Source organism: Odocoileus virginianus, chromosome 17 (genome assembly GCF_023699985.2).
Source record: "Odocoileus virginianus isolate 20LAN1187 ecotype Illinois chromosome 17, Ovbor_1.2, whole genome shotgun sequence".
NCBI lineage: Eukaryota > Metazoa > Chordata > Mammalia > Artiodactyla > Cervidae > Odocoileus > Odocoileus virginianus.
In genome coordinates, this window is record NC_069690.1 from 58168464 (window position 1) to 58192391 (window position 23928).

Sequence of the window (23928 nt, forward strand, 5' to 3'; positions counted from 1 at the left end):
AAGGGGAGGGTAACCCACTCCGGTATTCTTGCCTGGAGAATCCCATGCACAGAGGCGCCTGGCGGGCTGCAGTCGGGGGTCACAGAGTCGGACAGGACTGAGGGGCTACCGCTCACTCCCTCAGACTTCCTCAAGGAAGGAAAAGAGTTGGCATTTTAAGAATCAAATGGCTTTTTTGATTCGATTGACCTTTCTTTCTCTTACTAGTCCTCCCCTGCCTCTTTCTTCCTCTATTTTATTTTCCAGTTGTTGAAAATCCTACAGTGTGGTGTTTTCCTGTTCTTCAAAACAAACACCAAGTTAGTCACACTTTTCAGACATCTGCTTTTCATTCTGTGAAGCCTGTTGATGTGATGATATAATTACCTAACACAATTTTTCCTCTTTCTCCCCAAAGATTTTTTTTCCCCAGCATTCTCTGTTTAGGCCTCCTTGTCATTCCCATTAATCTGTTTTCCCAGATGACTTTCGGAGTGCAAACAGTCCCTTACTCTGTCTCTAGGCAGGCAGTCCAGGCCATTGTTAAAAACACGGCGAGGAGCGCCCTGCTGACCACCCACTCCATGGCCGAGGCGGAGGCCGTGTGTGATCGCGTGGCCATCATGGTGTCCGGAAGGCTGAGGTGGGTGCCCGGCTGATGGGGGCAGCATCCAGGAGGTGTCTCTTTTCTTTCAATTCTTCTTTCCCTTCCCTGGACCAGGTGTATTGGTTCGGTTCAGCATCTGAAAAGCAAGTTTGGCAAAGACTACTTACTGGAGGTGAAGGTGAAGGCACTCACCCGGGTGGAGCCTCTGCACATGGAGATTCTCAAGCTCTTCCCTCAGGCTGCTCGGCAGGAGAGGTGAGGGCCGCCCCAGGCGCGAGGCCTCCTGCACCCACGGCCTTGTCTCGTCCAGAAGGGCGGCAGGAGGGCGCCCCGGCTGCCTGTGGGTCACAAACAGGCCGTGGAGGGGCCACTCGGAAGGAGGGGGGCCGCCTGGGACGCGGGAGACGCGGGAGTGATCGCTGGGTCGGGAAGATCCCCTGGGGGAGGACATGGCAGCCCACTGCAGGGTTCTCGCCTGGGGAGTCCCATGGACAGGAGTCCGGTGGGCTACAGTCCACGGGGTCTTAAAGAGTCAGACACGACTTAGCGACTAAACAACAAGAAGGAAGCACAGAAGGTTAGACAACAATTGAAAAGTTCTCAGTGAGTGTTTCGTATTGAGAACAGGTGGACAGTGTGTGTGTCCGTGTGTGTGTGTGAACTGTGGAATGAGAGAGATGAGGGGGGAAGGTACAAGCTTGATCATTGATTGAATGGGTTTTTTTTTAAATAGCCAATGAAAATTCTGTATCAGTCTATAACATTTTACCAAAGATAAAATTATACTGAGACCTCGGACCGACTCCCATGCTTCAGAAAGGCTGACTTTACCTTAATGGGGTTTAGGATGTCCCTGGGGATTCTGCAGGCAGGAACACTGGAGTGGGTTGCTGTCTCCTGCTCCGCAGGCTGTTTGGCTTTGTCTGTCCCACTGACTTCTTTGGTCCCATCAGGGCTGAGTCGCAGCCCACGGGCTCTTCGCTGACTCGCGCGGGCTCTTTCTCATAGCCCACGGACTCTAGCTTTGGCGCGTGGGCTTACTTGCTCCTCGGCATGTGGGACCTCAGTTCCCCAACCAGGGATCAAACCAGAGCCCCCCTGCATTGAACGGTGGGTTCCTAACCGCTGGACCACAGGGAACCTCCCTGACTCTATCTTAAATTAATTGATTAGAAATCATTTGATCCTCCCTATAGTTCCTTTGGGCTCCCCTGGTGGCTGAGACAGTAAAGAATCCACCTGCCATGTAGGAAATCTGGTTTCGATCCCTGGGATGGGAAGATCCCCTGGAGAAGGGAATGGTTCCTTTAAAGTCATATGAGGTCAGCTGTGAGTTACAAATAAAGATAACAGACCCATGTGAATAGCAGACTGAGCCGGAATTTCATTGAAAGGTGTACAGTTTTCTTACATACTGCTACTCTTTTTAAAGACTATTACTTTTGAGCACGTTTCGTGCTGGAGGCTGGAGGCTGTGTATGGACTAGGCAGTAGATAGACAAGGTTCTTACGGTGCTTGAGGAAAGAGTATTAGCAAAGGAAGATGCGAATGAATGAGGGAATGACATTAAGGGCAGGCTTTAAGGCTGAGCGGGTTTGGCCAGTGGAAAAATGCGGATAAGAGTCACTCTTTTGAGAAAACATCACATGTAAACGCTCCAGTCAAGAATGAGCTCTCCGCACAGAAGATGGAGAGAAAGCTCACATCCATGATGTGTAATGAGATGTCTGTACATTTGTTCTCTACCTGTGTACCTATTTCTGCTCTGCAAATAGCTTCATCTGTACCGTTTTTCTAGATTCCACATACATGCATTAATGTAAGATGTGTACTTTTCTCTTCAAGGGGGAAGGGGCTGTGGGGTGAATCAGTGAGATTGGGATTGACGTGTACATTATTGATAGTGTGTATAAAATAGACGATTAATGAGAACCTACTGAAGGGGAACTCGGTGCTCCATGGTGATCTAATGGGAAAGAAATCCAGACAAGGGGGGCTTGTATATCTATCTATGTACGGCTGATTCATCTTGCTATGTAGTAGAAAGTGTCACAGCCTTGTAAAGCAACTATGCTCCAATAAAAACTAATGGAAAAACCCCAAAGCAAAGACACAATAAATACTAAAAAGGAGAGAGTTATTAAGTTTGCGTGAATTTTATTTAGTTCTTTTGAGAAGTCTAAAAGAGAAGGACCAAACAATGTTCATTGAATTGTGCAACATGAGATCCTGGATGAACATATTTGGGAAAGGTCAAGGAAGAATTTTTTAAAGGGAGAGAGCTCTACAAGTTTTAATTCTTGTACAAAAGATTGAAAAGAAGAAAATTCGATTAAAAGGTTCCAGGGAGCATAGAAAGATTGGCTTTTGAGAGTAAGAAATAAAATACAAAAGAAAAGACACCATAGCCTGCTTATGAAAGCTTATCAGAGCGATTTTCCAGAATTTATCTTGAACAATAAATTAGGGGAAAACAGATTTTTCTTGTAAATAGATTTTTATGACTAAAGATAATTTTTTGGCCCAGATTCATGCTTTATCAAATTGAACTATTTGCTTTTTATCTAAAGGAAACTTTAAAAAAATGCTTTGGTTATTTTTGCTGTCAAGTCCTTCCCAATATTGTAATGTTGAAGGATTAGTAACTCTCACCCTTTCCTCCTCCCAGATACTCGTTCGTGATGGCATATAAATTACCCATAGAGGATGTTCACCCTCTGTCTCAGACCTTTTCCAAATTAGAGGCAGGTGAGTTTAGACTGTTCACACTTAATGTACTATAAATATTTTCATGTGGAATGCATATCAGATAACTTCAAGTACAAAACTTATATCATCAGTCAAACCTTGGAAAATTTCCACTTGAATAAAAATCTTAAAGGGAATGCATGGGCGACCCTAGACTTGGCTTCACACCACCCAATTCCCACTCTCCTCCCGAGAAAATAATTCCGAACACTCTGTCCTGGTTCCCTTGCATACCAGTGGAGCATAATTATCATTGTGACATCCCAAAGAACACCAAGGTGAGCTTCTGGCAGCTCCATGTTTGTCAAAGTCAGAAGCACAAGGAGCAGAAATGTGGAGCCACGGATTCAACCTGACCGTCCAGACGCTTCCACTCCATTGATCTGTGTGTTTATGTCAGTGCTGGGACGACTGAAAAACACTGGGATGAGACACGAGTCAGGGTCGGAGAGGTTGTTCTGAACTGGTTTCAGAGATGCTGACCACAGCTTATGCTGGGTGTTATGGTCCCTTGACGTGTAAGAAGCGTGGCATTTACTGAACAGGACCAGCAGGGAGTATACTCCATGGATCTGTAAATACAGACTGAAGGAACAGAGGATGAGATGGTTAGATGGCATCACAGACTCACTGAGCCAACAGGAGACAGTGAAGGGCACGGAAGCCTGGCGTGCTGCAGTCCACGGGGTTGCAAAGAGTTGGACACAACTTAACCACTAAACAGCAACAACAAAGCGATGCTCAGCAGTTATTTGGAGACCAAAGCATACAGGTACAGAGATTCAGAAGGCTGAATACTGAAGTAGGACACAGTTCAGTTCAGTTCAGTCGTTCAGTCGTGTCTGACTTTTTGCAACCCCATGATTTGCAGCACGCCAGGCCTCCCTGTCCATCACCAACTCCCGGAGTTTACCCAAACGCATGCCCATCGAGCTGGTGATGCCATCCAACCATCTCATCCTCTGTCGTCCCTTCTCCTCCTGCCCCCAATCCCTCCCAGCATCAGGGTCTTTTCCAATGAGTCAACTCTTTGCATCAGGTGGCCAGAGTATTGGAGTTTCAGCTTCAGCATCAGTCCTTCAATGAACACCCAGGACTGATCTCCTTTAGGATGGACTGGTTGGATCTCCTTGCAGTCCAAGGGACTCTCAAGAGTCTTCTCCAACACCACAGTTCAAAAGCGTCAATTTTTTGGTGCTCAGCTTTCTTCACAGTCCAACTCTCACATCCATACATGACTACTGGAAAAACCATAGCCTTGACTAGACGGACCTTTGTTGGCAAAGTAATGTCTCTGCTTTTCAATATGCTGTCTAGGTTGGTCATAACTTTGCTTCCAAGGAGTAAGTGTCTTTTAATTTCATGGCTGCAGTCACCATCTGCAGTGATTTTGGAGCCCCAAAAATAAAGTCTGACACTGTTTCCCCATCTATTTCCCATGAGGTGATGGGACCAGATGCCATGATCTTAGTTTGCTGAATGTTGAGCTTTAAGCCAACTTTTTGACTCTCATCTTTCACTTTCATCAAGAGGCTTTTTAGTTCCTCTTCACTCTCTGCCATAAGGGGGGTGTCATCTGCATATCTGAGGTTATTGATATTTCTCCTGGCAATCTTGATTCCAGCTTGTGCTTCTTCCAGCCCAGTGTTTCTCATGATGTACCCTGCATATAAGTTAAATAAGCAAGGTGATAATATACAGCCTTGATGTACTCCTTTTCTTATCTGGAACCAGATTCCAGAAGTAGGTTCTGGAAGTAGGACACAAGGTTCTCTTTAATGAGAAGGAGGTTTACAGGTCATTTATACATGAATGCATTGCTCTTTTGATTAGCCATATCAGCACTCTTTAATGTATCCTTCAAGAAAATTCAATTTACTTGGCCCATATCTTAAAATATCTCCTGGATTCGAAGTTGCTGTTTATGTTGCCAGCTTTGAAAATACTTCTGATGACAAATGTGCAAGCCACTAATGTCAGCCCCTTTACACGCAGTGAAACAGACCTTCGACCTGGAAGAATACAGCCTTTCCCAGGCCACCTTGGAGCAGGTGAGGTTTTCAACCTGCAAGCATCAACCCAGGGAATCTTTGTGTGAGTCTCTGGGTACACCCACCTTTCAGAAACTCCCTGACATGTTCATTCCCTTCTTTATTTTTCCAACTTAGGTATTCTTAGAACTCTCCAAAGAGCAGGAGCTGGGGAATTTGGATGATGACATTGACACGACAGTCAGATGGAAACTTCTGCCACAGGAAGAGTCTTAAGACCCTGAACCTCCTCATGTCAGATGTTAGCTCTCACTGCATCCTTAGTTTCCATAATTGTAGAAGAAGCTTTCATATTACTGAAGTTAACAGAACATTCAGTAGTTTAAACATTCAATAATGATTACATTTTTTAGATTTTTTTTTTGATGTGGACCATTTTTAAAGATTTTATTAAATTTGTTACAGTATTGCTTCTGTTTTATGTTTGAGTCTTTTTCGGCCATATGTCATGTGGGATATCCGCTCCCTGACCAGGGATGGAACCCACACCCCTCTATTGGAAGGAGAAGTCTTAACCACTGGATCTCCAGGGAAAGTCCATGATTAAGATTTTATATGGTTTTTTAAATTTTAGAATGGAGAGAAGAGACAAAGATAAGGAAATGTAGCAGACAACATTAATGCAATCAGACGTTATATTAATCACTGATTAGGCCTATTTTGTGTTTAATTCAGAAATCACATGTTGTTCAATAAGGCTGACTGCTCAGCGCGTGTTGCAAATAAGACCTTGTAGGCTTTTTAACCCTAGACTTTAAGTGTATCATCTTTCTAAAGCATTATTTACTTAAGTACCAACTTAATGTGACACAGACTGTCAGAAGATCTAAAAAGTTGATAGGTGACAGTATACCTTTTAGATGTAATCATATAGTAAGATTATAAAATAAATGCTGGCCTCAGGGTGTATGGAAACCATGTGAGTGGAGATAACAGGATCTGTGGTAAAACCACAGAAAGTATTTTGGCTGACCTCCATTCAGTGTGCTTGTCAGGAGTACTTTTTCGAAGTTGGCCTGAGTGAGCCTAGTAATTCTTTATATTTCTCACTTACCATTTCCAGGACGTCTCCCATGTCGTTATAACCCTTCTGTGTTCTGTAGCAGCTTCATGGCATTCCTCTGATGTTCTACCACATTAGCCTTTTTACTGTTGCCTGGCAGTCTGGTTCCATGCACATTTATAAATAAAGCTGTGATGAGCTGCTTTGAAGTCTTGTTTGATAATGGTCTTAAGAGTGTGTAGCTCAGATATCAACTCTTAGCTCTCCGCTCTGTGAGACTTCGCTGACTGTCCTCTGACCCGTAGAAAAAGTCAGTGTCCGCCTCGGCCTCTGAGCCAAGGAAGCAGCAGGAACGTTTCGTCTCAGTCTCTTTGTTGACTCTGACTTTGCTCATCTGCTCACGTCTCTTATCTGCTCTGGGATCAGCTCCTTTGTCTCCAGCTTGGTGCAGACTGAGAGGTGAGATTTGTCCCCTTACCTAGACTGTTCCAAACGGCTCTTTCCACCTCTACTGGTGGGCTGGGGGTTGTTTCATCGCAGTGACGGATCATCACCACTGGTCAAAACAAGGGGCTCAGTGAAGAGCAGCAGCTTCCTCCTGGCCGGGGAGAATGCTCGAAGTGTGCATAAAAACGTGACACGTTATTTCAAGCCAGATATTATTTCATATACATTACAGTTAGTCCCCTAGACACGAACGAGTTCCATTCCAAGAGCATGTTCGAACGTCCGATTTGTTCAAAAGTCCGACACAGGTAGCCTAGGTACCCAGCTAACAATCCTCTGTACAGCCCTGCACTGCTGCAGGTTTGTAATACTTTTCACACAAATAATACCTTAAAAGTGAACCTAAAGTAAAGCGCTTTTAACCTTACAGTACAGGACGCTGAAAAGTGCCGTAGTACGGTAGGGCCGCCGTCGGAGCGGGCGGGAAGAGGCACGAGCCGGGGGACAGAGGTGGGGACGGCGGAGCTGAAGGGGCGCCAGCAGCAGGAGGCGGGGGCGAGCTGCAGGGTCGCGCACGCCTGACGTTGGTGGCACCGCGTCTGGTTCCTTTCAGGAGGACCTCGGCGAGAGGCAGCACCTGCCACTTTCCACAAGCGTCCTCACTCCAGTCGGACAGGAAATGTCAGACGGCAACAGCAGGCTCTGCGATTTCCTCGGACGCAGCTGTTTGCCAGCGCACACCGTCAGCTGTCAGACAAAGTCACCTCCCCTAGCAGATTTCTTTGGCTGCTTTGAGCAGGGCGCCCTGGACTTTCCCTTTGTAAATTTCCTGCTGCTATAAATGGAGACCATGCAACTCTGCTGGGCTTCATTCCTTCTACCCTTAAAATGATGGCTTTCCGGCTGGTGCCCATGGCCACAGAGAAGGCATGGTATGACCACCGAGAAAGCACCGTTTGGGAATAATAGGTAGAATTTCTCCGTGTTTTTAGCACGATGTCTTAACTAATTGCAAAATCCCCACATCCTTGGGGATTTCGTATTTCACAAATCTCTATACCTGGTAGCATTTCCTGGGTTCCTGGGCTTTCTCCAGTGACAAGAACTAGACTGCACTTGCTGACTCAGGAAAGGAGGGACTTGCTGTAATCCCAGGCGTAGCCCAGAAGAGCAGCAGGCCTCTGAGAGCCGGCCTGAAGGTCTTCCTGGAGGCAGATGCCCCGCGTGTCCCTGACCTGGAGCGTGTGCGGCCTCAGTGGCGCCCCCAAGCGCTGCTGTGCGTCATGACAGGCCGACCTCCTCCTCCAGGGACCCGGCTCAGGGCGTCTGCGCCCAGCCGCCTCCTTCCGCTTCAAGCCCTGCTCGCTTCAAGTCTCGCCCAAGGCCGCGGCCGACTCCGTCCCTCCTGCCTCTTCGCCTCTCTCCGTGGTCCTTGGCTTCCTCCCTTTCCCAGTTCACGTTCCGAAGAGCTGAAGCTTGAGATTGGCTTTGCTTCTGCTTGCACTATCTTTACAACCAACAGCACACAGGCTAAATGCCAGCCCTTGGATCCGCCATCCAAATGACGCTCAGCCCTCCGTTGAGAACGACCCTGGGGCCTTCCCTGGTGGTCCAGTGGCTGAGACTCCGTGCTTCCAACGCAGGGGCCTCAGGTTCCATCCCTGATCAGGGAACTAAGAGTTTGCACGCCGCCACAAAGACCAAAGATTCTGAGTACCGCAGCTAAGAGCCGGAGCAGCCAAATAAATGAATACAGAGATCTTTTTAAAAAAAGAAGTGCCCTGGCCTGGACCCTCTGGAGGCAGTTCCCCCGAAGCAGCTGAGAAGCACTGCGTTCTTCGTGCTCAATGAAGCCCATCAGAGTTCGACTCCTGCATAGAGTGTGTCCTTCCACACAGCCCTCCCTCCCGTTGCAGATGCATGAAATTTCAGGTAAAATAAGACAAAACAACTTCAATACCTTAAGTTCAGTAAGCTTCAGCCTGAGCCGCAGGGGCCCAGCATCATACTGAACCCGGATATCAACCCCTAAGAGTGAGAGTGGGATGCGCGTGCCCACCTGAGCTGCGGTGGTTTATCGCGGGTGAGAAGCAAGGACTTAGGACGACGATTCTGCATGAAGCCAGCTCCTGTGAAAGGCCGCTCAGGCTGGGGCAGGAGACACGCACCTCCTGGGAAGCTGCAGACACTGGCTGGGAAAAAAGTCTGAGCTGTGCTTTAGTGGCAGGACAAGAATTCTATCCATGTGGTCCAGGAATCCCAACTGAAAAAGTCAACCTGTGTCATCAGAAACACGAGATAGCACGTGTTGGCCAGGATGTGGAGAGACAGGAACACCTGTGTGATGTGGTGGGGGTGGCAGCGGGTGCAGCTGCTGTGAAAAACAGGATGGGTGTTCTTGAAAAGTTAGAAACGGAACAGTCGTGTGATCCGGCAAGCCCACCAGAGGTTATGTATCCAAAGGAACTGAAAACAGGATGTTGAAGAGGTACCTGCCCTTCCCCGTTCACTGCAGCGTCATTCACAAGAGCAATGATGAGCAAGCACCTGAGTGTCCTTTGGCAGATAAAGAAGGTCTCACACACACAGGAACACTACTCAACCACAAGAAAGCGGGGTATCCTGCCACGGGTGACTGCGTAGAAGGACCTTGAGGGCATCATGCTAGTGAACTTAGAGGAAGACAAAGCTGTATGATATCACCGAAGTGTGGAGTCTAGGGAAGCCAAACTCAGAAGCCGTAGAGCCGTGGTTTCCGGGGTGGAGGGTGGGAGAAATGTGGAGACACTGGTCAAGGGATGTAAACCTCAAGTGATAAATGAATACTCCTGGGGATCTGATATGCATCAGGATGACCTTCGTTAAAAATATTACATTCTTGACAGTTGCTGTGAGGGTAAATCCTAAACAGTCTCACCACAGGAAAAAAATGGTAATTATGTGATGTCTTGGCAATTGCATGACATTGTGTTCCCTAACACACGTCATCATTTTGCGATATAGGAGTGTATCAGATCAACACTTTGTATATCTTAAAAACTTATACAATGCTTTATGTCAGTTATATCTCAATAAACCTGGTGGGAAGTCAGTCTAAAAGGGGCCAGTGGAACAGCTGGGAAGAACAGGAGATCAGGCAGACAGCAAGGTCAGGCACACAACAAGGTCTGTGCAAAATGTGGCTTGTTCCCAAAGCGGCAGGAGAGCCGACCGACACAGAGGCCACCCTGAAAAGCATCAGAGGCAGCAGAGAGATGACAGGGTGGCCGGAGGCAGAGCTCACGGGCGTTGCCAACACCCAGATGTTCGTAACGCACGGTGTCAGAAGCAGAGCAGATGCTGATGGGTTGAATACAGAAGCCAGTGCCTCGGATGATGCACAGGATGGCTCTGGATGGGACTGAAAATGCTCACGGTCCCCATGGAGTGCTGAGCTGAGCTCTGGGTGCCGTGAAGGCTCCCGCGGCTGCTTCACGCGCGGCGGTGCTCACACGTCTGGGGGCGAGGGTGGGAGGGAGCCCCACGGGGTGGGGGGTGGCGTGTGTTCACATCGCTCACTCACGTCTCTCTACAGCAGTAACTAACACGACATTGTAAAGCAGCTCTACCCCAATAACGAGAGAAAACTGACAGCTGCAGACAAAATGAATGGACATTTCTTGCCCAGAAATTCTCAATGTCTCAGTCCATCCGGTTTTTAAAAATTGTTTTAAAATATATGTATAAGATTTGCTTGAAATAAACTAGACACAGGTATTGTATGAATAGGAACATTTATAGGAAATATCTAGAGTAGGCAAATTCACAGAAGTGGAAAGAATAATAAAGGTTCCATGGGCTAGGGGCAGGGTGAATGGAGAGTTAATAGTTTCAGATTTCCTGTTTTGGATAATGAAAAAGTTTTGGAACCAGATAGGGATGATGGTTGCACAATATTAGGAATGTGATTAATGTCATGGAATTGTACGCTTAAAAATGGTTCTGATGGCACATTTAATCCTTTCTGTTTTCTAAAATATAATTTAAAATAATTCTGACATAATACATGATTGCTATAAAAAATCATACAATGTAAAGCAGTCTAAGGTATAGACATTCTCTTGCTTAGTTAATACATTTTTCTATCCTATACACATAGGATACTAGCAAGTCCCTTGTTTTCAAATTGTCTTATTTAACAACATCCTATGAACATCACACCTCCTCATTTGATTATATTTGTATGTCATTGATTGTGATGCCTGTGTGTTATTTCAGGGTTTGGATGTACCCACAATATTTAGTTGAAAATTGATTGAAAGATATTTAGGTTCTTTCTAAACCTCCCTTTTGTCAATAATGCTGCAACTGAGGCAGTGGCACGTAGGTCTTTGGTGACCGTCTGCCTGCTCCCGTGGAGTCCGTTGCTGGGATGCCTGGTTCGGAGGTTCTGTCCGCGCCTGGGCTTTCAACGTGAGGCTCCCTGCAGTGTCTCGGGCACTCTGCAGCCCAGTGCCCGACTCGCCGTGGAAGTCAGCCCCTCCACAGCAGCAATCTCCCGATGAAGGGATTCGAAGCTGCTGGCAATCAGGACAGCTCAAGTGCCCGTTTCCAGAGTTCACTTCACTGTGTTTGCTGTTGCTGTTGTCTAGACGCTTAGGCGTGTCCGACTCTCCGTGACCCCATGGACTGCAGCCTGCCAGGCTCCTCTCGCCATGGGATTCTCCAGACAAGAATCCGGAGTGGGTTGCCATTTCCTTCCCCAGGGGATCTTCCTGACCCAAGGATCAAACTCAAGTCTCTTGCATCGGCAGGCAGGTTCTTTACCACTGAGCCACAGACCTTGATTCTATTTGCTATCGATAAAATGAGAAAAAGAAACCAAAAAAGATGGCTTACATAGATCGCCCTCTCCGATGGATGAACAGTGTGATCAGTGGGAAGGGAGTGGAATTTGAAAACCCCCTGTTCTGTTCTCCCTCCTCAGGGGGGCAGTCCTGGAGGCATGAGCAAGCTACGGGGATGTCTCAGCTGGCACTGAAGAGAAGTCCTAGGGAAAAAAGGTTCATTCTCCCAGGGACATGATACTGTATTTCTCCCTCCTCAGAGCCAGCTTGAGGGTCACATGGAGTGAAAAAAGTCGTCTCATCAGTTAACACCATCAGTGTGATGACCACATAGGACACAATGGAAGCTACAAAAAAAAAGAAAAAAGTAACATTGACCAAATCGGCTTCCAGGAGGGTCCGTGACAACTGACCGTTCTGCTGAGCGATCTAGACCTCTGTGTGATGTGGAAAAAGTTATTGGCTGGAAGAGGAGACTTCGACTAAAGAAAGATTGAGCCTTAGTAGAAGAGTCAGCAAAGCTCTCTAAGAGAGGAACACAAACTCCAGAAGCAGGGACATTCTTCAAAAGTGCCGTTTTGCACTCTGCATGAGTTACACTCAGGCACGCTCGCTGAGCTCACACCGGTTTCCCCTTCTGCGGGGCCAGCTTATCTCCTCTCGCCAGGCTCACGGGCTGGGCCCCGAGCAGCCGGCCCTCCCCCATGTGGCTCCAGACCGAGGATAACAGCAGCCTGGAGCAGTGCCAAGCCCAGCCAGATCCCCCAGAGGTCTGAGTGAGTGCCGACATGCTGGCAGCTGGGGAAATTTACAGACGCGAACTCCTCGTGCTGAAAGTCTGTCCTCGGGCAATGCTGTTACAATCCTGACACTTGATCCTAGAGATTCCGGCCACAGGTAGGTGTCTGTATATGTTCTTCATAGAGCAGTTAAGCAAAATGTGGACGCTTGTACGAGAAAAGGCAGAAAAGAGGAAGAAGTAGATGGATGGATAAAGCGACAGCTGCATCTAAAATTCCAGAAATTTCGTGGCTAGCGCTAACATGCTGCCAAGCTGCTGAGCTCTCGTTTACTCGAAAGCTTCTTTAGAAAGTGAGTCATGACCACATATTTTGTTTTGCTTCATTCAGGTTTGTTTATAATCTTGGACAGCCAGGCCACGCAAAGTCCACCCTCTTTCTGAACACGCCGAGAACACTCTCTGCTATGGACCTGAAAGCTTAATCTAGGAGCCAGCGGACCAAACCACACTGGTAAGAGAGAAGTGGTATCAACCGTCTCCATGTGGGGGTCCTCCGTGAGGAGACCCTTCCTCGTATAGACCTTCAGTGCCTGATCTCTCACTCTTTATCACAGTTGCCAGGCAACACCCCGGTTTTGGTTAAACCTGTATGAAGGCGATCAACACTGGGAGAAGACGTACATGAACAAAATGAATAAAAGGACTCTATTTTTTGTACTTATCTACTCATTCACTCATTTGGCCACGGTGCATCTCGTTGCAGCAGGCAGGGTCTTTCGCTGCCACGCGTGACTTCTCTAGGATCTTTGCATCTCGTTGCAGCAGGCAGGATCTTTGCATCTCGTTGCAGCAGGCAGGGTCTCTCACTGCCACGCGTGACTTCTCTGGGTGAGGTGCCTGGGCGCGGCGGTTGCAGTGAGTGGGTTCTCTGTAGTGGCTCATGGTCTCCAGAGGGCACGAACTCTGTAGCTCTATGGCATGTGAGATCTTAGTTGCCCACCAGGGATCGAACTGGCATCCCCTGCCTTGCACGGCAGATTCTTAACCACTGGGCCACCAGGGAAGTCCCCCAAAAGTCTCAATTTAAGTGGATGAACATGACTTCACGTGGAGCCATAGTTCTGCCTGCCAACTCCACTGCACCCCCAACATTGTCACTCTTTCACTGAATTGGATAACCAACTCAATGATGTAGTCAAATACATTGCTTCTCAGATTGTCATTCTTAAACTCTCAGGAGAAGACCTTGCATTCCTCTTGACTGTGAAATGAAAACAATTAAAAGAGAATGTCTTCACATACTTTCACAACCTCAGCATCCAACCAGGTTTCACTGGGCTTCTCTGGTGGCTCAGATGGTAAAGAACCCACCTCCAATGCAGGAGACCTGGGTTCAATCCCTGGGTTTGGAAGAGCCCATGGAGGAGGGCATGGCAACCCATTCCAGTATTCTTGCCTGGAGAATTCCATGGACAGAGAAGCCAGACAGGCTGTGGTCCATAGGGTTGCAAAGAGTCAGACACGACTGAGTGACTAAACAGCACCACACATAGACTTTCTTCCCATTAATGTGAATTTCATTCCCATTCGTGTGATGGAATAACATTCCTCTGTATAAGGCCACGATCCACACCTGTGCTCCTGGTCCCACCACCTTGCCGCCCCCGCCCCCCCTTGTTCAGTTCAGTCCGTCAGTTCAGTCGCTCAGTCGTGTCTGGCTCTTTACGACCCCGTGAACTGCAGCACACCAGGCCTCCCTGTCCATCACCAACTCCCGGAGTTTACTCAAACCCATGTCCATGGAGTCGGTGATGCCATCCAGCCATCTCATCCTCTGTCGTCCCCTTCTCCTCCTGCCCCCAACCCCTCCCAGCATCAGGGTCTTTTCCTTATTCAAGCACATTCAAATGCCTGCCCACCCACAAGGGCTCCTTTTTAGGTGAAATGGAGATTTCCAGTGGAGGACAGTAACCTGAATAACTTTGGGTCCCCTCAACAACCTCAGAGGAAACCAATGGCATAATACACGCATGAAATCCTATTATTATCCATTCCCATGTCAAGTTCATTTGTGGTCCCAACTAGCAATTACAACTCTACAAAATCATAGAAATCTCTAAGATTCCTAAATCTCTAAGAATTCTCTAAGATTCTGAATTGCTGGGATTCAGCAGATCTGAAGAAATGTGTAGTGGACCAAAAGCTCTGCTTCCTCTTTCACAAAATTGTTTACAGTAAATGCATACTTTATTGTTGTTGTTCGGTCGCTAAGTCATGTCTGACTCATTGCTACCCCATGGACTGCAGCATGCCAGACTTCCCTGTCCTTCACTATCTCCCTGAGCTTGCTCAAACTCATGTGCATTGAGTCAGTGATGCCATACAACCATCTCATCCTCTGTCGTCCCCTTCTCCTCCTGCCTTCAATCTTTCCCAGCATCAGGGTCTTTTCAAATGAATCAGTTCTTCGCATCAGGTGGCCAAAGTATTGGAGCTTCAGCTTCAGCATTAGTCCTTCCAATGAATATTCAGGGTGGATTTCTTTTAGGATTGACTGGTTTGATCTCCTTGCAGTCCAAGGGACTCTCAAGAGTCTTCTCCAGCACCACAGTTCGAATGCATCAGTTCTTCAGCACTCAGCCTTTTTTATGGTCCAACTCGCACATCTGTACATGACTATTGGAAAAACCATAGCTTTGACTATACACACCTTTGTTGGCAAAGTGATGTCTCTGCTTTTTAATATGCTGTCTAGGTTTGTCACAGCTTCCCTTCCAAGGGGCAAGCGTCTTTTAATCTCATGGGTCAGGAAGAAACCCTGCAGGAGAGCATGGCAGCCCACTCCAGTATTCTTGCCTGGAGAATCCCACGGACAGAGGAGCCTGGTGGGCTATAGTCCACAGGGTCACAAAGAGTTGGACACGACTGAAGTGCCTTAGCGCAGCACAGCACATGTTTTGAGAACTCACAGCAAAATAGTTGTTGAATTTTTGTTTTTAGTTCTGCATAGGATACATTGATTTTCTAATCTAAGGACTCACATCAATTCCACAAAATATCATACCTTTTCTTGTTTATTCCCTGTATTTCCCCTGTTATAAAATGCCTGTTGAGCACTGCACAGTCCTGTGAAGCTTCTAGATTCATGCAGAGGTACGCGGTCCAGCTCTATAACCTGTGGCGGACAGAGTCAAGGTCCCGGGGTATGGATGCACCTCTTTGGACTCGCATTTCTGACGCAGCATTCATGGTGTAGACTTCTCATGTTTGGCCTGTAACAATGTCCCTCCATTTCTTTCCGTTTCTTCCAATGATTCTTATTTTCCTCTGTTTTTTCTTCTTCATTTTTAAAGTTTGGTTATACACCTGAACTTTCACGTTTTACTCTCTATTTCGATGTGTTTCTAGCTGGAAGTCAGGCCTTTCCTCATCACAGTAGGTCGTGTTGATGGTGACTGCCTCAGGTTTTAGTAAGGAAAATAGCACCCCCGCCCCAAATAAAAATAAATCAGAATAAGGATGTCAAGAAAGAGGAATAGAAAGAACACTCAAGAAGCAATGATAAGAAGTGAAACTAGTAAAATATATGTAACTAATTATTGATACTGTGGTTGTGAATCTTAATATAAGTGTAAGAAGTGAAGTGAAAGTCGCTCAGTCATGTCCGACTCTTTGCGACCCCGTAGACTATACAGTTCGTGGGATTCTCCAGGCCAGGATACTGGAGTGGGTAGCTGTTCCCATCTCTAGGGAATCTTCCCGGCTCAGGGATCGAACCCAGGTCTCCCGCACTGCAGGTGGATTCTTTACCAGCTGAGCAACCAGGGAGTCTACAGATTCTAAAAGAAGTGTAAGAACAAAATTAATAAAAATCCAAAATATATTTCAAGCAATTTAAGGGAAGCTTAGATTTTTTTTTGTGGGTCATTGACCTTTCACTGATAAAAAACTTTTAACAGTGTTGACAAACTTCTACCCCATCCCCCTTCCCTGAGACATTTAGAACATCTGCATTTCTATGTTTTTGCCAGTTTTTACTGTAAAAGACACATACTGTTTCACTGTTAACTATTTTCAAAACTAGAGCTAATTACCAAGGAGAGAAATGTCTATACAAAATATCATGACTTTAAATGTTTGTTTTAAAATTATACCTCTTTTCTCCAGAACATGTCTCAGCTTCATGAATATTAACATCTGTGCCTTGGGAGCTATGTCAAATATTTGAGATTTCCCAATTCACAGACTTTGGTCTCAGTGGTTTACTTTGGCGGGTCAAGAAAAGTTTGTCACTCTTTACAAAGATAGACGATAACAACGGGAATTGAATACATTTCAGTTTTTTCCCCTAGTCTTCACATACAAAAATTGACCTGAATCTTTTCCTAATTTTTTTTTTTTCAGTCCTTAGCAATCCACTTACTTTTGTTTTGCTCAGATGCCTTATGAAATCCTGTATCCATGATGCAAGGAGCAGGAGAAAGGAATCCGTTCATAATTCCTCCCTAGTCCAACTTAGATGTTTCTCCAAGGCAGACTATGCATTGCTTAGCTTTTTTAGGGAAAAAGAAAAAAGAAAACAACTCAGCTCCTGCAGGGCAGCAACGTTCTGTAGTGCGCGTTAGTCAGATGTGTCAACGGCAACCACGTTTAGGTGTTAGTAGTGAGAAGAAAAAAAAAACGGCTAAAGATTTCTCATACAAATTTAATCATTTTGTTTGGTTAGTCGCTCATTCATTGCCTTTTATCCCATCTTGGTCTCATCACAGCAGCAGAGCTAATTTTGTTTTCCTTGTTTACTATCTCCCCTGATCCCTGGAGTTGAAAGGCCAAGTGAACAAACCCGGGGCTTGTTTAATTCCTAACCAACCACGGAACAGTCATTTCCCTGCAGAATAATTGGCTTGGGGAAGAAAAGACAGAAAACAAAACAAGCTCATCATGAGCAGCTTGGTCCAGCTCCGCCCCTGCTCAGAAGCCAGCCTGGGTGAGAGCTGCTGGAGTGAGCCTCCACTGAAGGAATAGAGGAAGAAGTGGCCATAAGGACATTTCATTGTTGCCTCAGGCAAAAGAGCGAGCTTTGACCCTGTTTCCAGGGCACTTTTCTCTCATGATCCTGACAGTAAGTAGAGATCCGTTTAGTTGTGCTGTGACAAGTATTCGGGTGGACGCTGCGAAAATCAATCTATTTTCCAGATGTTTCCAAATACTTGGTGTGGTCTGTACTAAAGACCTAACGACAAAATGTTTGTTTTTTCCCAGCCAACTTTCGTTGTGTAGATAATATAATAGAACATAGGAAAACAGTAGAATTTGCTTCTGTACCAGCTAAGGGAGACTCATCTAGAGTATTTTGATATGAAAACTGAAAGACATTTTATTTGCAAACATTTGGGCAAAATTACTTTCCTGTGTGATTTCTTTCCTCTCTCTGTTTTTTTTTTCTCTTTCTCTCTTTCTTTCTTTTTTCCATTTACTTTATAGTATTTTTTCCTCAGTTATTTAATGACATTTGAATTCTGAAAATTGAGGTAAATTGTTTTATGCTTCCTGTTTATCAGAATCAAGTTTCAAGTCATTTGAGTCTGGATAATTATTCCATGGCCTAACTCTTTGGATAAAAGTCGCTCGGTCCAATCAGGAAGGTAAATATCAAAAGAAAGTGCTTCCTTGGGATTGCTTCTAATGGACATAATTAATTATTTAGATAAATTTAAGTTATCAGAGTTTTTATGCTAGTTTAATTAGCTCTGGAATTTCTTTTCAAAAGTAAAGAACAAAAATTATGAGTCAGATGAGATACTATTCAATTATTCTATTCATATAATTGAATTTTTTATAAAATGTCAAAATGGGAAGTATCTTACAGGTTCAGAATTTTATTCTATGTTTTCCAGTGTTTCAATGTTATTGTAAAATTGTGTAAATGGTCCGCTCTACTTCCTTACCAGTACTCATCTCCCAAACAGCATATATTTGATGTAAAATTTTATAATCATGATTATTGAACTAATATTTTAAATCCCTTTTTTTGAAGATCCTAAAGGTAGGAAATATTTTCCCTCAAAATGTGACCAAGGCTTTTTTCTTATTACACTTACTTTTCTAGCTTATCCTCCACCATATCTACTTTCTCTTTATTTAATGAACAGGCTAAATGCATATGAAACAGAAAAGTATATACCAGCAAACTCAAGCACTTCTGTGCAAGAATCTACTGAAGAAATGGAGGATGAAAAGAGAGAACTTGTTGGTATGTTTGACCGTTTTGATTCTTTTCACAGTTAGCTGTATTCTTTTATTTCATTGCCTCATGGTTCTCTTATATTTTAAGTAGCAGACTGCATTTATTTTATTTTGTTTTTTGAGGAGCTATAAGGATGTATTTCATTTTATTGAATGAAAGATTCTTTAAATTCTGTAGGGCTTTACAATTTTCAAAAGGTTCACACACACAATTTCATATAATCCTATTCGCTGTTGTTCAGTTACTAAGTTGTGTCTGACTCTTTGCGACCCCGTGGACTGTAGCATGGCTTCCCTGCCCTTCACCACTTCCCGGAGTTTGCTCAGATTCTTGTGCTTCGAGTCGGTGATGCTATCTGACCATCTCACCCTCAGTGGCCCCTTCTCCTTCTGCCTTCAGTCATTCCCAGCATCAGGGTCTTTTCCGATGAGTTGGCTCCTGTGATAACCCTTTTTTCCTCTCACCCCTATATTGCCCCTACCCCCTTCCCTCTCCCCACTGGAAACCACCAGCTTGTTCTCTGCATCTGTGAAAACTGCCTTTATTGACTTTGAATTTCTCTCTAGTTACTGGAATTGAGAGACTCACAATAGTCTCTGAAAAATAACCCACAACTGCAAAGACAAAGTTTTCCTCATATTTTTTTAAAAAGGAAAGTAACTAAAATCTAATTATGTGGTAATTAGAGTATAAGCAATTATTGAGCTTCCTAGGTGCCTCAGTAATAAAGAATCTGCCTGCAGATGCAGGAGACCCAGGTTCAATCCCTGGGTCGGGAAGATCCCCTGGAGAAGGAAGTGACAGCCCACTCCAGTGCTCTTGCCTGGGAGATCCCATGGACAGAGGAGTCTGGTGGGCTACAGTCCTCAGGGTCACAAAGAATCAGACACGACTGAGCAACTGAGCACATAGCCACTATTAAAGCTGCTATCATGGGCAATAAATTTAGAGGAATACTAACCACAGCATCTGCAAAAACAGAGAATTGTAATTGGGGGCATTTATTTGTAAGGCCATAAATTTTATACACAGAGATTATTTCCAAAAATTGTGACCAAGTGACCCCACTGATGGCCGGTGTGCGTTAAAGCCCCGCGTCTCGGCAGCTTAAGGCAGCAGAGGTTTGTTGGCCACTCTTTGCAGTCCAAGTAAGGCTGTCGGGGAAAAGGACGTGGGTTGGGTGGGTGGAGGGATCCTCCCCACACAGACACACAGGCCCCAGGCTCCTTCATCGAGCAACTCCGCTACTGATCGCGCAAGACTCTGGAGGCACTCCCTGGACCCTCAGGAAGTGGCAGGACTGAGACAGAGAGAAGGGAGGCTTGCGCAGGGCTCCATTAACCAGGCCTGGAAACGGTGTGGATCTCTGCCCACATTCCACTGGCCAGAACTCAAGCATTTGGTCCCACTTACTTTGCAGAGGCAGGGAAGGCCATCTAGCATCGTGGCAAACAGGAAGAGATGATGAATACCGATGAGCCACTAGACAGTCTCTACCACTCCGCCCCTTCTCATGGATAGGGTGGTGGTGGTAATGGTTTAGTTGCTAAGTCAAGTCTGATTCTGCGACCCCCATGGACCCCCATGGACAGTAGCCCACCAGGCTCCTCTGTCCGTGAGATCTCCTAGGCAAGAGTACTGGAGTGAGTTGCCATTTCCTTCTCCAGGGGATCTTCCCAACCCAGGGATCAAGCCCTTATCTCCTTGTCCCGGCAGGCAGATTCTTTACCACTGAGCCACAGGGATGCCCATGGATACGACAGCTGGCAGAATGTTGCTCTTTGCCACCTTGAACTCCTTCTGGGGTGCCCTGCATCTTATAGACTCTGGGACCACCTGCCCATGCATATAAGGACTGTTGGCCTGTTCGCCATCCTTGGGGGCTCTGGAGTGACTTCCGCAGTAGTTCGTGATTTAATGCAGAAGTTTAGTTCCAGCGTTAGAGAGTGACCTGTGTGGAGAGTGACTTGGTTGGGTCCCATTGCTCTGAAGAGCCACAGCAGAGAGAACCCAATGACGTGGTGAAATGGGAATTTGTCTTCAATTGTTCTCTTATGTTGACTGAGCTCCTTAAGGGAATACAATCTAAATTTGTTCTCTCTCTTTTTTAACATAGGAATGGGGGTTCCTGATACTGTTAGCACTTTACATGTGCATATTTTCACATTTAAATAAAAATGTCCATTTTCCTGGAATGCCTCCCCAGAACCTGGGAAGGGTAGACAAATATAACAGGTCTTTTACGGATGTTGTGTATACACCAGTCTCCAACTTGACCCAGCAGATAATGAATAAGACAGCATGTGCTCCCGTTATGAAAGGTAGGTATGCTAATGGCCAAAAACTATTACTGGTTTTATTCTTTTATTTTTTATTGAAGTACAGTTGATTTACAGTATTGTGACAGCCTCTGCTGTACCGCACAGTGACTCCATTATACACATATAATCATTCCTTTTTTCTAGTCCTTTCCATTATGGTTTATCACAGGATTTTGAATATAGCAATAGAGTAGGACCTTGTATATCCATCCTATATGTAAAAGTTTGTGTCTGTTAATCCCGAACTCCCAGTCTGTCTCTGCTCCACCCCCTTCCTCCTTAGCGGCCACAGGTCTGCTCGCTATGTCTGAGAGTCAGTTTCTGCTTCATAGATAGGTTCACTTGTGTCCTTTTTTTGATTCCACATATAAGCAATATCATATGGTGTATGTCTTTCTCTTCCTGACTCACTTAATAGGATCATCTCTGCATTCACGTTGCTGCAAACGGCATTCGTTCTTTTTATGGCTGATCTGCATTCCATTGTATATATGTACCACATCTTTATGTTTTTTATAAAATGTATGCATTTTTTATTTGAAGTCACTGTTAACTATGATGCTGATTATCTAGATATCGAGATAGCAGATCTTTGTCAGTTCTTTCCTCTTGTTTAGCCTTAACTATTAACCTTTGAAACCCTTCTGGCTTGATGAGGGTCTACTTTGGGGAGGCCTCCATTTCTATTGGAATTTAAATAAATAAATAGTTTTATAATTTCATATTTGCAGAATACTGCCTAGGAGGAATATGTTATTGGTGAGTGTGGGTGTTTTTAACATAGATATATAATGATTAATACTTATAATTTAGGAAAAACCATATAAATAAAAGAAATTAGATATGGTTATTGTAACATTAGTCTCAAAACTGTGAAAACTAAGGGTGAATAATCTAAGGACATTCTGTCTGCATGTGGTATAGTTTGTGAACATCGTTAAAGTCCTTCACTCTAGATTTCTGCTGTTTGGTTACACCATGCGGCTTGCGGGATCTTAGTTCCCAGCCCGGGATCAAGCCCACGCCCTTGAGTGGAAGCTCGGAGCCCTCACCACTGGACTGCCAGGGATGACCCTCAGGGCTCTCGTCCGAAAGGAGGCCTCTGCGTAACTAACAGAACCAAAATGTGCCTCTCACTCGTGGGCGGGCTGGCTGCAGTCTGGTTCTCGACCCTTAAATTCTGGGTGTGAACACGTACCCTGCTTGCTGTTAAAGTCACTCTGTGCTCTTGGTCCCTGTAGAAGGCAAAGACCATATGAAGTCCGTCTGCTTGGTGAAGCTAAAGTCTGGAGTCCTCTGACCACACAGTAACTGCTTCAGTTACCTATATTTCTGTACCCCTATTCTCTAATACATACTTATTTCTTGGCATAACCGTTTTATACACCTAAAATTTGCCTTAATGCCTGCCATTATGAAGGAAAAAAGTTAATTCTCATGCGTATCTCCTGATTCTAGAATCTAAAATGACAACAAAAAATTCCTTTTTGTTTTTGCCTTTTGGGATAAAGTTAATTTAAAGGTAGAATAATTTTAGTTGATTCCAATGGAAAACAGGTGATGGCAAAGTTGAATATCACGTTCTGTTATGGTGAAACTCTAACAATCCTCTATGTCTTTTTTTTTTTTTTTTTTTTTTTTACCATACAATTCACAGGAAGAAGAATCACTGCGGCACCAGATGAGAAAGCCATGGATGAAATAATGCTAGACACTTTCTCATACAGCGTGGGAGTCATCTTTAATGATTCTTTCTCTTACAAGTTCAAATTTTATCACAGATACTACGTTCCAATTTTGAAGGAGGATTTTTTCACAGGTGACTTTCCATATAAAGTGTTACTGTTGCATTTTTCATGTTTTTAACACAAGCACCAGGACGGGACGGGGGGCAGAGGCGCTCGCGCTAGCACCAGATTAAAGAGACGACAGCCCCTGCTGACCCTGTTCCAAGCTCGTCTCTCCCCCTGGAGGACGGCTCTCGAACCCCAGCGAGTCAGCCAGCAGATCCTAGTGAATTCCCAAGGGCATGTCGGAAAGGCTGCCGGGGCCATCGAGACCGAGGGCCCAGCCTCAGGTGCGCGCCCGAGGCTAGCAGGACAGGCCGCCGGCGAGCAGTTAATGACCAGCGCGAGGAGAGGTGCTCGGGGCGCTTAGACCGGGGCTCCCGAGACGCCCTGTGATGAGAGAAGCGCTGCCTGGAGACGTGAACCGCGGCCGGGAGGCGTGTGTGGGGAGCCGGGGTCCTCGCCTTCCAGAGAGTGAAGGGGGCTGTGGACTGGGCGCTGGGGCGGGAAGGAGCACGCGGTGCTCGACGCGGCGGAGGCGCAGTCCTGTGTAAGTGGGCAGAGCGCGCAGACGGGGCGCGGTGAGGAGGAGGCTGGCGCTGCTGAGGGCCGAGGCGGCGCTGCTGAGGGCCGCTGCTGAGGGCCGAGGCTGGCGCTGCGGAGGGCCGCTGCTGAGGGCCGAGGCTGGCGCTGCTGAGGGCCGAGGCTGGCGCTGCGGAGGGCCGAGGCTGGCGCTGCTGAGGGCCGCTGCTGAGGGCCAAGGCTGGCGCTGCTGAGGGCCGCTGCTGAGGGCCGAGGCTGGCGCTGCTGAGGGCCGAGGCGGCGCTGCGGAGGGCGGGGGAGGCCGTGCTGCGCTGCTGAGGGCCGAGGCTGGCGCTGCTGAGGGCCGCTGCTGAGGGCCAAGGCTGGCGCTGCTGAGGGCCGCTGCTGAGGGCCGAGGCTGGCGCTGCTGAGGGCTGAGGCGGCGCTGCTGAGGGCGCTGCTGAGGGCCGAGGCTGGCGCTGCTGAGGGCTGAGGCGGCGCTGCTGAGGGTCGAGGCTGGCGCTGCTGAGAGCTGAGGCGGCGCTGCTGAGGGCGCTGCTGAGGGCTGAGGCGGCGCTGCTGAGGGCGCTGCTGAGAGCTGAGGCGGCGCTGCTGAGGGCCGAGGCTGGCGCTGCGGAGGGCCGAGG

At 46.4% G+C, this 23928-nt stretch overlaps 2 protein-coding genes across 9 annotated transcripts in view; both read left to right on the forward strand.

Moving 5' to 3' along the window:
* Window positions 1-6598, forward strand: part of ABCA10 (ATP binding cassette subfamily A member 10) — a 55101-nt gene extending 48503 nt beyond the window's left edge. For 5 of the 6 annotated variants that reach the window (XM_070480079.1, XM_070480074.1, XM_070480075.1 and 2 more), the window contains 5 exons: window positions 503-622; window positions 701-841; window positions 3256-3335; window positions 5331-5386; window positions 5504-6598. In XM_070480079.1, the coding sequence (XP_070336180.1) occupies window positions 503-622; window positions 701-841; window positions 3256-3335; window positions 5331-5386; window positions 5504-5602 (496 nt within the window). In that variant the 3' untranslated portion in view covers window positions 5603-6598. The remainder of the gene's footprint in view (window positions 1-502; window positions 623-700; window positions 842-3255; window positions 3336-5330; window positions 5387-5503) is intronic. The other variant, XM_070480077.1, reaches the window with a different exon arrangement.
* A 5295-nt stretch (window positions 6599-11893) lies between these two features.
* Window positions 11894-23928, forward strand: part of ABCA6 (ATP binding cassette subfamily A member 6) — a 67531-nt gene continuing 55496 nt past the window's right edge. Inside the window, exons 1-6 of one of the 3 annotated variants that reach the window (XM_070480081.1) lie at window positions 11894-12559; window positions 12793-12915; window positions 17966-18049; window positions 18557-18657; window positions 20768-20972; window positions 22630-22791. In XM_070480081.1, the coding sequence (XP_070336182.1) occupies window positions 18562-18657; window positions 20768-20972; window positions 22630-22791 (463 nt within the window). In that variant the 5' untranslated portion in view covers window positions 11894-12559; window positions 12793-12915; window positions 17966-18049; window positions 18557-18561. Of the gene's footprint in view, window positions 12560-12792; window positions 12916-17299; window positions 17527-17965; window positions 18050-18556; window positions 18658-20767; window positions 20973-22629; window positions 22792-23928 lie in introns of those variants that run through there. The other 2 variants (XM_070480082.1, XM_070480080.1) reach the window with 2 other exon arrangements.